Source organism: Macrotis lagotis, chromosome X, assembly GCF_037893015.1.
Source record: "Macrotis lagotis isolate mMagLag1 chromosome X, bilby.v1.9.chrom.fasta, whole genome shotgun sequence".
NCBI lineage: Eukaryota > Metazoa > Chordata > Mammalia > Peramelemorphia > Peramelidae > Macrotis > Macrotis lagotis.
This window is the reverse complement of record NC_133666.1, coordinates 393,607,548-393,623,383: the sequence shown is the minus strand read 5'-3', so window position 1 is coordinate 393,623,383 and position 15,836 is coordinate 393,607,548. Positions and strand designations below refer to the sequence as shown.

General features: G+C 35.5%; 1 protein-coding gene across 4 annotated transcripts in view; it reads right to left on the bottom strand.

The window, feature by feature from the left end:
* Nucleotides 1-15,836, bottom strand: part of ZNF704 (zinc finger protein 704) — a 321,346-nt gene that overhangs the window by 55,629 nt on the left and 249,881 nt on the right. For all 4 annotated transcript variants that reach the window (XM_074202917.1, XM_074202918.1, XM_074202919.1 and 1 more), the window contains one exon: nucleotides 11,227-11,459. In XM_074202917.1, the coding sequence (XP_074059018.1) occupies nucleotides 11,227-11,459 (233 nt within the window). The remainder of the gene's footprint in view (nucleotides 1-11,226; nucleotides 11,460-15,836) is intronic.

The following is a 15,836-nucleotide window of genomic DNA, read 5'->3' as shown; positions in this document are numbered from 1 at the left end:
TTCTGCAGATGATATTATATAGCATAGTTACAGAATCCTAGAGAGTCAATTAAAAATAAAGTGGAAAAATTAGTAACTTGAACAAAATTTCAGGACATGAATTAAATCCATTCAAATCATCAGTGTTTCTAATAATTCCAAGAAAAATACAGACGAGATAGCAAGAGAAATGTTATTTAAAACAGCCACAGAATGTAAAAAATACTACTAAGAAACAAATAAGAACTTCGAAATATCACTATAAACCACCCCTCACAAGCATAATGAATGACAAACCTAAATAATTGGAGGGATTAATTGCTCATAGGTAGACTGAGCTAATCATAATAAAAATGATAATACTACTTATATTTATATAATGCCATACCAAAGTATCAAAGGATTACTTTACAGAACTAGGGGGAAAAGTAAAATTCACATAGAAGCAAAAAAGTTAATTACATGGGAAATAAAGAACAAGGGTGGGGGGATGAAAGGGACCTATTAATACCAACACAAACTCTACTATAAAGCAGTAATCCTTAAAACAGTTTGATATTGGTTAAAAACTAGTGGAACAAATCAATTACACAATATATGGAGGCAACCAAACCTAGTAGCCTGATGTTCAATAAACTCAGACAACCCAGGGGATAAGTATTCACATCTGATTAAAAACTGCTTGTAGGAGAGTAATATGGAAGAAATTAAATTAGCACCAACACTGAATACCTTATGCTAAGATAAATGCCAAATGGATCCTCGATTTAACTATAAAAAGTCATATGATAGATCTATAAGGAAAAAATGGAACAAAAATTACCTATCAGATCTATGTAAGGAAGAAAAGTTTATGATCAAACCTGGGACAAAATGGATCACAGAAACTAAAATGGATGATTTTGATTACATAAAATTAAAAAGGATTAAAAGGAAGACAATAATTTGGGAAAATTTTTTTGTAGCATGATTCTCTAAAAAGGTCTGATTTTCTCTCTCTTCTCACTTATGTATATGTATGTATATACAAATATATATGTGTATATATGTATATGAAAAAGACATAAGAAATATACATATATATCATTCAATCTTATAGTAATAAGAACCAGTCTCAAAAAATAAATGATTGAAAGATATGAACAGAAAGTTCTTAAAGAAATTCATCTGGGGGCAGCTAGGTGGTACAGTGGATAAAGCACTGGCCCTGGAGTCAGGAGTACCTGGGTTCAAATCTGATCACAGACACTTAATAATTATCTAGTTGTGTGGCCTTGGGCAAGCCACTTAACCCCATTTGCCTTGTTAAAAAAAAAAGAAATTAATCTGAGTTATTTATATCTACATGAAAAAATGCTATAAAATACTACTAATAATGGCAAATCAAGGCAATTATGAGATTCTAACTCATTAATTCAGTAAAGATGAAAAAATGGAAAAAGATAAATATTGGAAGGGATGTGGGAAAACAGGAACACTGATGCACTGTTAGGTGACCTGTTAGGCTCAGTGAATAGAGCACTGGGCTTATAGTCAGAAGAACTGAGTTAAAATCTGGCCTCAGACGTGTACTACCTGTATGGCCCTGGGAAAGTCATTTAACCAGTTTAAATGGCAAACCACTCCTGTATCTTTGCCAAGAAAACCCCATGGACAGTATTGGCATAATGTAGTCCATGGGGCAATGAAGAGTTGGTCACAACTGAACAACAGAAACAAAAATATCAATAGAAACATCTCAAATAAACAAATCTCTTTGGGGCCCTCAAAATTTTTTAAGCACAGAAGGAGTCCTAAGACCAAAACATTTGAGACATACTGGCTTTGAACAAGGAGCTATAAGTGACAAGTGGAAATTATAGAGACAGGTTTGGACTCCGCATAAAGAACTTTTGAATCATCAGAACTCTCCCAAAGTGGAATTGGCTGTTTGGTTGGCACTGAATTCCTTTCTAAATGGAGGTATCCATCCGGTAGAGGCTGGGTAACTACCTGGCAGGACTCTAGTAGAGGATGTTCTTGTTAAGGTATAGGTATGGGCTTCCAACTCTGATTCTGTCTACAGAAGGTGCCCAAACAGACAGGGACTCAACTAATGCTAACTGTGAATACACTGGTAGCCCTCCTACCAAATTGCTTTCCAAAGATTCAGTTGATATACATTTCCTGCAAATCAACAGTATTATGAATAGCAATGAGATTCCCAGGATACCTTGAAGAAGCCCATTTTACCCTTCATAAAGCTGAACTACAACAATAATTTCTTAAAAATGGGAACTTGGAAAGTCAGGGAACTCAGGAGAAAATCCTCCTCTGATTTTTTTTTTTTACCTATTGTGAGAAGGGCCCTGTTGGAGAGAGGAAGGAGAAATGTTTTCATCAGCTTTCCCCCAACCCCATCATTCCCATGCCCCCAATATTACTTTAGAGCTGGAAGGAACTTTTGAATAGTTGTTTTCAGTTATATCTGACCTTTGTGACCCCAATTGGGGTCTTCTTGGTAAAGATCACACAGTGATTAGTGTCTAAAGGCCAGATTTTAAATAGGAAAACAAGTCTTCCTGACTCCAGGCCCATTCACTGCTCCACCTGAAAGCTCAGATCACCTCCAATCTTGCCTATCCAACTGCCTACTGTCTGTGATTGTGTATACAGAAAGTACATAAACTGGCAGGGACACTTTAAATTTAACATTTCCAAAGCTGAACTGATAACCTCCCTACCCCTCCCTTAAACTATCACTTTTTTCAAACTTCCTGTTACCCTTAAGGTACCATCATCTTGCAGTGGCCTAGGCATCATTCTCAACTCTTCATTCTCTTTTTCCTTCTCTCTCATCCCCATCCCCTCCCATATCTAATTTGTTGCAAGGGTTTACCTTTGTTATATTGCTCTAATACACTCTTTTCTCTCCTCTGACACAGACCCTTAGGCATCACCTTACACATGGATTAGTGTAAGAGCCTGCTGGTTGGTTTCTCTACCTATCCCAGTCCAACTTCCATTTAGCTGCCAAGGGGACCTTCCTGAAGTACATATCTGGCCATGTCACCCCTCCTACTCAGGATTAAATTAAAAACTGGTTGTTGTTCAAAGTCATTAATAACCTGCCTTCCCCTGTCCAGAACCTATATGTCCAGTCTTCTTATAACTTAAACCCAGCCATATATCGTGTGATCCAGGCACAGTGACTTTCTTGTTGTTCCTCAAATAGGACAGACACACACACACACACACACACACACACACACACACACACACACACACACACACACACACCCCATTTCCTAACTCCCCATAGTTGGAATCTCTCTCTCTCCTTATCTCTATTTCCTGACTTCCCTGGATTTCCTTCAAGTCCTAGTTAAAATTTTATCTTCTACAGGTAGTCTTTCCTGATTCCCCCTAATTCTAGTGCCTTACCTCTACTGATTATCTCCTGTTTATATACTGTTGTCTATATCTCATTTGTACAGTTGTTTTCATCTTGTCTCTCCTATTAGATTGAGCTCCTTTGCCTTTTTTTCTTTCTTTAGTGATTAGCACAATGTTTAGTACAGAGAAAGCAACTGGTATTTTTTGTTTGTTTATGGTTATATCTGTAATATAAACATACATATTTATATTCACATACATAAACATAAATATATATGGAAAATATGATTAAACTATGCTTCCTCAATGATTGATTTAAATGGATTAGATTTAATTCTATCGACCTCAAATTCAATTGCTTTAATTATTCCTCAAGTTTATATAATAAATATTTTTATTAATTTTATTTCACTTATTTATTGGAGTGATAAAATTAATTAACATACAGACATTTTGTCCATGATTTTGTCAATTGATCTTCTCAGCCTTCCTTTATTTGGCCTGTGATTTTTTAACAAAGGCTGCTTGCTTGCTTAGTTCATCAGAGTACCTCCTTGCCCAGTGATATTGGGAATTATTTAAAGAGTTATTTCCCTATTTTGTTATTTCTGCAAATATAGATTTCTGCATTGTAGGTTTTATCAAATAATTTATAGTAAATAAGACAAATGATTGTGTAACTTTTTGCTAGAAGGCAATCTCAGTCTTCCTATCTAAAGACTCACTTGAAAACTAACATTTCAGCTATTTTCCTTAGCTTTTTTTGTAATTTCTAGATCATTGACATTACTTTGTGTTTGAATTTCCTTTGTTTTTACTCATTGCACATTACTTACTAGTTATAGAAATGCTTCATTCATTCTTGACAGAATAATGGGGGTGCTAATCTGATTTTTTTTAGAAAAGAAGCTGTGTATTATAAAGGCAAACATTACCACCAGTGTCACATTACAGAAATCTCTGTAACACATGTTATTTACTTATTCATATGTCACTGCTTCAAAACTGCCAGTAAAGCCTATCATGACAATATGTCTTCATTTCACTCAGTCTCCATCATCTGGTACACAATCTTCAACTAGTTTTCTATGTTAGAAGTTATACTAAAATGATTTGCATCAGAGCAACTTATGTCAATCCTTTATGGATAATCAGATGATTGAAGGATGTCAGATTAGAGTAGATGTGTCATATTCCCTTTGTAAAACTCCAAGGCCCCATCCAGATAAAAATGTAACTGGCAAATGCTTAACAAAATTCATAAAAACACAATACAACATGGATAATGTTAATTTGTAGTTTTCTAAATCAATATGTGGGCTCTGTGGTACAGTGGCTAGATCATGAGTCCTAGAGTCAGGAACACTCATCTTCTGAGTTCAAATCTGACCTCAGACACTTACTAGCTATGTGATACTGGGCTGTGATACTGTTAACTTCCTAATCTATAAAGTGAATCACAGAAGAAAATGACAAACCATTCTACTATCTTGGTCAAGAAAATCCCAAATGGGGTCATGAAGAATCAGACACAAGTGAAAACAAATCAAGTCAATATATAGGGATTTATATCCATTTGACACACTGGTGTAGAGGGCCAATTTGGAGTCAGAAGACATGGTTTGGCAACTTGGATCTCTACCTCCTTTCTCTAAGTAAGCCACCTAACATTTTTTTCCTAGCTCAATTTCCAAGGGATATAAAACTTGTACCACTTTACTTTTGTTGATTTGAAGAAAAGTGCTATTGTTATATATCTAAGCTACTAATATGAGGAGGATGCGTTATGGTGGCTCCTTAGCTGAAAGTCTATTTTCAAACCTATTTCACTTATAGTTCTGGACAATGTGGAAAAAAGTGGTTAAAAGGCTGCTCTTTTAGCTGATGACCAGGAAATGAGGATTCTGAAGTACCAAACCACTACACTTGTATCAAGGTAACTGGAAAACCATTCATACTCAATGACAATAGTTTTTGAAATCTCCAGTTTCAAGCATATGGAATAATTATCCTCACAAATGCTTAGCACAAAGGCAGTTGTTCTTCCCACTCCTTCCTTTTCAGTTTAAAGTCCAGATTTCTAAGATGAGGCAAATACATTTTTTTTAACCAGGCTCATCAAGTACACCCCAGTCTTAAGGATAGGGACCTTCAAGCCATATCCCAGAAACTCAAATTCTATTTGCATTTACCATTTTCTTAATTAGCTGATCCATTCCCAAATCTGATTTTTTCCTTGCAGAAGCTCTTGCTTTCACTCAGTATTAGTGATAAAAACACCATCTCTAGCCATGTTATTTTCAAATTCTTGCTCAGTTTCTTCTGGAACTATAACATTCCCATATGAATTATTAGTAGTTGGGTAGTATTTTTGAGATCTGGAAAACTTTAGGAGAGTTCTGATAATATCTGGATACATGTCTCAGGAAGACATTAAGTTTCTCTATTGTTAATGTCACATCAACAAATAGTTTGGTATTCCTTAACCAACTAGTAATATTCAATCTCTTCTTCCTTTGACTTTTTTGGGGGCAAGAGACTGAGTCTCACCCAGGATTGGAGGGCAGCAGTCGTTTAAGGGCCTGAACCAATACTGATTATCATGAAAGCTTTAACCTGCTCTGTTTTTCTAATCTGTGTTGGCTTGTCACTTCTCAAGCAGCTGGTTGATCCCTCTGCTCCTAGACTCCCCATATTAATGCAAAGCTTGTTATGAACACTCAGATGTCTTAACCCTACTGCATTTTAGAACTTATGAGTAGAAGTGATGCAGTGGCCTCAGTTGCTGTTCAGTCATTTCTGACTCTTTGTGACCCCCATTTGGGGTTTTCATGGCAAAGGGACTGGAATGATTTGCCATTCAACTCAATTTATGGAGGAATAACTGAGGCAAATAGGGTTAAGAGACTTGTCCAGGATTATGAGGTTGGATTTAAACTCAGGATGATGAACCATCCTGACTGGCCCTTTAACCACTGTCCCACTCAGCTCGCCCCCAAAACCACTTAGATCTTCCATTTGTAGAGATTTCAGACATGAGCCATATGTTTAACTCTTCTTTTCACTTTCACTGCATCATTTTAGATACCTATGGATTTACAGTACCAGTTTTTTGACCATTAAGAAGCTATTTCTTCTGTGAAGGATCTTATTTCTTCCTCAAAAAGAACCTCATGCTTGTAACTCTAATGTTAAGTGACTTTTTTTTTTAGGTTTTTCCAAGGCAAATGGGGTTACGTGGCTTGCCCAAGGCCACACAGCTAGGTAATTATTAAGTGTCTGAGTCCAGATTTGACCTCATGTACTCCTGACTCCAGGGCTCGTGCTCTATCCACTGTGCCACCTAAACGCCCCAGTTAAGTGATGCTAATTCCTTTTTTCCTCTGTGTAACATTCTGATACCATTCAACTTTCTGACATAGACTGGGTATTCCTACTATCTCTTTCAATATTTTATTCCTTCTTAAGTTCTTTCTTATACATTTTTAATGGAACCTTGTTCTTTTTCATAACTTGAATGGTTGAGAACATTTTTTTCACCCTTTTCCTCTAGGATGGAAACCAAATCACTTTCTTATGATTGTTTACTCAATTCCTGAGTAAACTTCTTTTTCTTCCAGAGATGCTTCAAAGTGGCTATGTGTGGTTGCTAACTCACTTTACAAATTCTTATTTGCTTCTGCCAGGGTGGCTATAGCCTAATCTTGGGGTGGGAATCAGGGGAAAACTTAACAGATGTGATTCAAAGAAACATCCTGGGAACAAATTAGTTCCAACAGCTATCATCATCACTTGCTCCCACAATGGATCATATTGTATAAGGGTATTAGAACAACCAAGCCATGAATCCTGTCCAAAATATCCATAAACAACTCCATCAAATCATGATGATGACCAGGAAATGAAAACCAAGGCAAACACTGGTGAACTGCTGCTGCCCTTCAACCTCTCTCACCATTTCCCTGAACTTACTCTATCTTCTCACACCCAATAATGTACTTACTCTTCCAACACACATTCCCTGTCTCCAAGCCAATTCCCTACCAACATTTTATTCTTTTTGCGTCAAGGCTGATTCCCATCTTGACATACAACAGCAACTGGCCAACTTCCGACTACCCCCAAATAACCTCACAGAAACATAATCACTGTTCATCTCTCCAGCTGTTCCCAAAGCAATAAAAACTGTGAAGGAAACTTTTCCACATTGTACATGCAGAAGCTGGATGACTACTTTTTGAGGATAACATAGGAGGAATTTCTATTCACTAAGGGGCCTTTGAGGCAGATGTCATGATCTCTTTGGCACTTCCCTTCCCATTCCTACAGAGTGTCCTAATTTCCTCATAGGGTTTAATTTTAAAACTATATAATCTGTCCAAAGGTATTTATAACATGTTGGTTGTTTCCACATTGTACTCAGTACTATGAAGGATGCAAAAGCAGTGAATGTATGGTCTCCCATCTTTAAATGAAAACCACCTACTTTAACAGACACGACTTTCAAGAGCAAAAATATATAGATGTATTTAGAGCTATAGATATATACAAATATCCATAATTACACATATATATATAAAGAATCAAATATGATACAAATTATATATAGTTCATTATGCATTTTATAGATATTTAGTATGACAGACTGTAACTTTTCATGATAATAAGCATTTGTTAAATGTCTCCTAGGTGGCAGGCAATAGGGTAACATTAAATCTTACAATTTATAAAGTAATTAATCACTCCAAATTGAATAAAATCAGTTTAAGATGTGGACATAGTCAGTTTTTAGACTAGCCAGGAAGGAGGTTTTGGCCAGAAACTGTCTTTTCTGTCTCACTAAGCTATCTGGTAAAATTGGGGCTCTTCATCATTAGAATGAAGAACATGAGGCATCGGTGCCTCCTAGTGGCAATAGGTTAGGCAGGTTTGATGTTGGGAGAAATTTCCTTACAATTAAAGCTATATACAAGGCGAATGGGTCACCTCAGAATCTGGTGAGCACCCTTCCTTGGAGGCTGCAAGCAGATACTGAATGACCACATATTAATTAGAGGAAGGATTCCTGCAGGGTAGGAGTTGCTAATCTTTTCTGTGCCATGATCCCCTTTTGGTAGTCTAGTGAAGCCTATGAATCCCTTCTCAGAATCCTGTTTTTAAATGCATAAGATAAAATACGCAGGGTTACAAAAGAAACCAATTATAATGAAATGAAAGTGTAATTCCCACCCCCACCCCCAACTCCCTATACATGGTCATACACTTCCTGAAATTTGTTTTTGAGGTCTGTGGACCCCAGGTTAAGAACTTCCTGCTGTAGGTGGAGGTCTCTTCCAGGCTCTGAAATGCTATGATTCTAGATCAAAAACTCACAGATCTTACCAAGTTGGAAAAGCTTAAAATACAAGAAATAAACTGCATAGCTGTTGTCAGGAACCATCCTTATTATCAAGGTGATGGGTATTTTTTTAGCCACAGCGACTCTTTAAGATCATCCACAAAGTCTTAGAAATGTTGGACTTGGTATCTTTGGGGTGATGTGAAATCCTGGATCCTTTGAAACATACACATAAATGTACCAGAAGTAGACTAAGATTTATCCACTTTAGCAGTTCTCAACTGGGGAATTGTGAACTTTTAAAAAAATTTACCATTAACTAAATTTCAGTGTAATTGTGACATAATAAAGGTTAAGAACCCCTGGCCTACAGAATTGTAATGAGATTTAAAAAAAAAATCTTACAGGCACACAACAACAAAAAGATAACTATAATTAATATTTTTAAAAATAGCCCAAACCACCTTCTATATGGATCCCTTAATTGTGACTCAGTGCTATGAATACTTTATGTTAATGAGGAAAAAACAAACAGAATTTAAATAAAAAAAAGGTGGGGGGGTGGGGGTGCAAGTGGGGAAGAGTTTCATTCTGCCCTCTTAAAAACAACTTTCATTTTTCCATTCTTCAACTGGATAACTACTAGTATCACACCCTTTCCCTTACCAGGGCCAGTTTAGAACTTCAAGGTCAATAACTTGGGCTCAAAATAATCAATTGGCTCGGGTTACATAATTATCTAATTTAAACTGCATTATACATTAAGCTGCTCCTGAGTGCTTCCCAGGGGCCAGTCAGGGTCTGAGTCAAGGGAGAAGTCTCTAAGAAGCAAGAATAAACATCTTGTTTTTTTACCTTCTTCCTAAGGAGAACCTCTTTTCATCCTACTATGTAAAACATGTCTTATTATGTTAAGAAAGAGGCAGGGAAGAAAATTTGGATTGATGCCATCTCTTTGTTTTCCTAGTTGAGAAGAGCTAGAATAAATAAATAATTTATTCACTGCAAAGCTCAGGACTTTGTTTTGAATTTGACTTGGTGTATAATTATGTATAGTACTATTAATACAGATCAACTTTCAATATTTAGGAGTGATATAATTTTTATATTTGTACAGCATCTTTCTTTCAAAGAAAGATATGCTTCAATATAGTTATATTTTTTAATGAGTAGAAAATTATGAATTATATTTTTGCAAAAAAGGTCAATTTTTAACTGGACCAGGAAGCTCTTTATTTAAAATTATCTTTCTGTAAAGTTTTTTTAAATAAAGCAATTTTTTTTTTGCTGCTGTTTAAATCCAGACTTTTATATATCAGGTTTTCTTAATGTAAAATCCACATATGAGCTGCATATCAGATCTGAACTCCATTTTTACAGATGACAAAATTGTTTTTCAGAGAAGGGAAAAGAGTGAGTTGAAGCAGAACTGAGACTGGAACACCCTTAAAGTTCACAGCAATGATGGATAAGAATACACAGAAAATTAGTCTGCTTGGCAATTAGACATACATAATGTGTTCATCTATTCAATGTGGTCATTGTTAAAAGAAGTCACTGAGTCCATACAATAATGTATAACACACAATTATCTGATTACTAGTCTGTCTTCATAAAATACATGTAAAATAATTGGTGCCTACTTATAAACTTAGGCCCTTCTAATTATAGGTACTTTTTTGGGGGGGGGGGTGGTCCTAGAGCTCATTAGAGATATTTGGATAAAAATAAGTTTGAAGGGACAAGACACTTAAAGGACTGGCTATGAAACAACTATCCACAAATCCCAATATTTAGTTTTTGCTTTTAAAAATTTTTCATTTTATTTTTAATACATTATTATTTTGCTGAATTAGAAAAAATAATAGTAAAATTCATTTGAATAGTCAAGAATATCAAAGGAAATAATAAAAAAATTAAGAAAGGAGATTTAGCAGTACCAAGTTCTAAATATAGAAAAATCTTCAACAGACCAATGGTGATCTCGAATATGGATTTGTATCCTGATGGGCACCTTAAGCATGCCACCAAATATTAAAACATTGTTTTACTTCTCTGGTAAAATAACAAAGATATTTATAAATAATCATAGCAAAATAAAAAATTCCTAATTTCTTAATGAAAAATATGATGAACTGAATCTAGTACTGCAAGGATTGTTGCTGTGAAATATTTCACAAGGTGAGCTAATGAAATCAATTTTGTTTCTTATTTATGAAACACTATTGAAAGTAAATGATTTTGTCTTTCTCCCTAAAGTTGTCAGATTCAGAACAAAACTAATCTGAAGTTATAAGATTTTTAAGAAGACCATTCTAGTATTATTTTACATTATTAGTAGTAATAGGTATTATAAAGATTACTCAAAAAGATTTTATTTTAAGAAATCAACACAACTTTTGTTTAAAGTGAAATGTTTTTCTGTGGAAGATCTGGCTTGAGGCAGAACAGACGACTGACTTTAATGATGAAAAATACTTTTCTGATATGTAGACCACGAATACAAAGATTATATAAGTGGAGGCAAGACAAACCTTTCTTTTCCTGGGAATGGGTTCATCAAAGAGAAGGTTGCTTGCTTCTGTTTCATCAATGCCGTCATCTGGCTGAGTGGGTGTTCGGAAGGGCTTGAAGCTATCCGCTGACAGAGGTGGAGATGGGGTGGACGGATTGGATTGATCACTAGGGGCGCTCCAGCTCCAGTACCCACTACTGCTTGTACTTGAAGGCACAAATCCCCCTTCTTTCCAAGATCCACTGAGGCCTTCTGTTTAGACACAAACACATCAACAAATAAATAAAATATTTCTCTACTCTGGACACCCCGGCTCAGATTCTCTTCAATCACCGATACTGTGTTAAATGATTTGCATGAAGTGGTAATGGCAAGGTTCAGAACTCTAACACCCCCAACCCAAACACATCTGGTGTCATACCGAAGAGTTATCATCTCTTTGTTATTTCAAGTAAATGTTCGTTTAACCTTGTCTAGGACCAACCAATGAGGAACTATAAAATGGGCTAGATAACAGAATAAGGCCCTTGGGTCTGACTTCTCATATAAAGTAAACTGTTAATCACAAAGCCAAGGATGAAGTTGGAGGAGGATATGTAGAAATGAATATAAGCAACTTTGATATTTTATTTCATCTTTCCCTTCATGAAGGAAAATATTATATACAATGAGTAAAAACAGTAGGACATAGTGGTTAGAGCATTTAGATTAGGCATATAACAATGGATATGTCTGAGCTTTGGTTTCTTTATCTGTAGAATGGAGATGATGATGATAATTACATTATATTCTGTCTCCCCTCAGGTTCAGCATTCCAACTTAATTCAACAGACATTTATTAAGCATCTCATATGATGAAGCAGTTAGGTGGCACAGTGGATAGAACATGGGTCTTGGAGTCAGGAGTACCTAAGTTCAAATCTGACCTCAGACACTTAATAATTGCCTAGCTGTGTGACCTTGGGCAAGTCATTTAACCTCACAGCTTTAAATAACTAGAATTTATAAAAAAAAAGAATCTCTTATGTAAAAGGCCCTAGTCAGGAGCTAGTTATATAAAGACAAAAATGAAACAGCCTCTGTCCTCAAGAATCTTATATTAGGCCTCTGGAAGCATAGTATATGGGCAATTAGGTGGTATAATGGATAGATGTCAGAGAGTGGGCCTGAAATCAGAAAGACTCATCTTCTGAAATTCAAATCTGACAGACATTTGCAAGCTGTGTGACCTTGGGCAAGTCACTTAACTGTGTTTGCTTCAGTTACCTCATCTGTCAAATGGGCTAGATCCCACTCCAATATCTTTGCCAAGAAAACCCCAAATAGCTCACAATGAACCAAACATGACTAAAAACAACTAAATAACAACAACAAAAAACCTGAGTTGACTCCTGTCTTAGACACTGTATAACCCTGGGTAAATCATTTGACCTATCTAAGCCTCAGTTCCTTCATTGGTCAAATGGGAATAATACAGCTAACAGCATTGTGGTAAGGATTAAATGAGATATCATATGTAAAGTATTTTTCAAATATGAAAGTCCTGGCTAGCATTATTTTTTATATTCAATAGTTTATATACAAAATGTGCATATGTAAGTGAATTTAAAATAAACAGAAAAGATAAAGGGAGGAATGGAATAGTATTGTATGTAAAGGAAACATTTGTGTTGAGAACATCAGAAGTCAAAAAAAAGCTTTGGGGAAAGCATTTTGATGACAATAAATCCATGGATATTTGGATGGAATATTTTAATGGGAGTATGCAACATGGGAAAAAGGAGGAGTTAGATGACAAGTTAGGCAATAGGGTGATTAAGAGTTAGAAAAGACCTTTGAGAGTATTGTCCAACTCTTTCTTTTTATAGATGTGAAAACTGAGGTCCAGAGATTGTAAACAATTCATCCACGTAGAAAACAAATGACAGGTGGTATTTGAATGCATTTCTAATATTTCTTATTTTTCTTAATGAATAAGAATTACAGAGGATGTGGAGGCATAATCATTTACAATCTGTATGCTGGAGGAAGTTCCCACATCACTGGCAGGAGATTCATTCTGTCATTCTTTCTTTAACAGGGTCATTAAACTGGTATGCCAGGGGAATGGGGTAGATATAGTAATCAGGATTTAGAAAGTCCTAAATAAGGTGTTTATGTTTATTTTAGTGGAATATTGAAATACTGGAAGCTTAAAAAGATAATTTCACAGAATTTCACAGCATCTCAGAGCAGGAAGGGCCCTTGGTTACCATTGGTCCAACTGATCCCTGAATAAGAGTCATCATTATTATTATCCAAGTGCTATATAAAGTAAATTATTTTAAAGAGCTATTTTTGCTCATCTAGGGAAAGCTGATTTAGCTGGCATGCTTTCAGTGTTGCTCAACATCAGTCAATGACTTAGTTTTCATAAATATATACATATATTTTCCTTTATTTCTTTTGGTTTTCTTGTACTGAATAACATGTTTAATGTCCAAAATTATTTTTAACACAGGGGGAGGATCTAGTAATTTCTCATTGAAAAAGATTGAAACTGTTAATATTATATAGTTGTAGGGGCAGCTAAATGGTGCAGTGGATGGAGCACCCCCTGGATTCAGGAGGACCTGAGTTCAAACTCAGCCTCAGAATTTAATAATTACCTAGTTGTGTGACCTTGGGCAAGTCATTTAACATTTTTGGCCTTGGCCAAAAAAATTGTATAGTTGTTGTTTAAGTGATATATTATAGATCAGCATCTTAGTAAAGATACTTCACACTCATTTTTATTTAGCATATACCTCAATTTGGTCATGTAAAAAAGGCCCATTTAGGAATACATCCTGAAGTTCCAAATGTCAGATGTTTTAGTTTTTTACTTCTTGTCTTCTTTAGTTATTTATGTTAAGTTCTGCTGATGTTAACCAAACATTAACAATGATTGTTTAGTGCTCTATTTACTATGTAGGTTGTTACATTTACTATGCAATTTGTATGTTATCTGCTATGTGTTTTTAGTAGACTTCATTTCATGCAATGTAGCTTGTAAGTGGGAGCAAATGTCATGAATCTCAAAATCGGAAGAGGAAAAATAATCTGCAAAATTGGCCAATGAGCATGACTTTGATTTCTGGAAAAATTCCAGGATATATTATTAAAGATGCTAAATAAACATTTAGAAAAGAAAAAAGGGCTAACACAACTTCATTAAGAACAGTGCACAAGAAAACTATCATTCTTTCTTTGTCAGGTCTATTACATTGGTATATCAAGGGAATGAGGTAGATGTATTTGCCTAGATTTAGAAAGCATTGGATAAGGTATCTATTCTGTTTATATTACTTTTGTGAACAAGATGGAGGGGATAAGAGCTAGATAAAAACATCATGTGGTATATTTAAGACTTGTTGAATTTTCATTTAATCCATGGATTAAATTAAATTACATGGATCCAAGGAGTCTGGAAGGAGGTTTTAGCAGAATCACCTAGGGATCTGTTCTTGACCTAGTGTTGTCTCACCATTTTATGAATGAATTGAATAAAGGAAGAGATAATATATTTATCAAATTTTCAAATGCATAAAATTGTAAGGGGCTGCTAACTCACTGAATGACAGTGTAAAGATAAAAGGATCTTGAAAAATCTGAATAATGGATCAAATCTAAGAATAAGATATTTAATAGGGATAAATGTAAAGGCTTATACAGGTTAAAAATCAGTTTTACAAATTACAAGACAGGCAAGATAGAAAGAAGTTCGTCTGAAATAAATCTGGGGTTTAGAGGACTGAAAAAATGATTGTTTAACATTGTGCTATGGCGTAAAGAAGAATTAATGTGATCTTAGGTTGCAAAAAAAAAATTGGGACAATGTCTAGGATTGGGGAGATGACAGTTCCACTCTGTTTTGCCCTGATAAGACTGCATCCGGAATATTACAGTCAATTTAAGGAAAGCAGAAACAAACAAACAAAAACCAAAACACTGAACCACTGCTCTGAAGCTAGAGGAAGTCTCAGAGAGAAAACAACAATAAACCCAAGAGTGTACAGAGAAAGCCAAACAAGATTGTGAAGGACCTCAATTTTATACCATGTAAGGATCAGCTGTAGGAGGTTGGGGTGTTTAGCCTTGTGAAGAGTAGACATATGGAGAGTTAGGAAGAGATAGATATATTCAAGAATACGAAGGGCTATCATGTGGAAGATGGAAGAAAGTTGTAGAAGTGGTAGGTAGAAACTACTGGAGACTAATTAGGGTCAACGTAGGTAAAATCCCTGCTGACAACAAAAGCTACTGCAAAAGTGGGTTCCCCTCCTCCCTGGATAGCTTCATTTCTGCCTCTCTGAATCCTTAGCTTCCTTCAAAGTTCCAAGTTCACCTCAGTCACTACCTCCTATGGGAAACTATTCTGGTCCAATTTCTTCTAGTCACAAAATTTTCTATGTCCTATCTTATCTTGAATGTATGTTCCTTGAGGGCAGAGCTTGTTTTCCTTTTCCTTTTTTTTTGTATCCCAAGCACTTAATAATACCTTGAACATTGTTATTGAGGAGTTGTTTCAGTCAAAGCCAGCTCTTCATGACCCCATTTTGATTTTTCTTGGCTAAGATACTAAAGTGGTTTGCCATTTCCTTCTTCAGT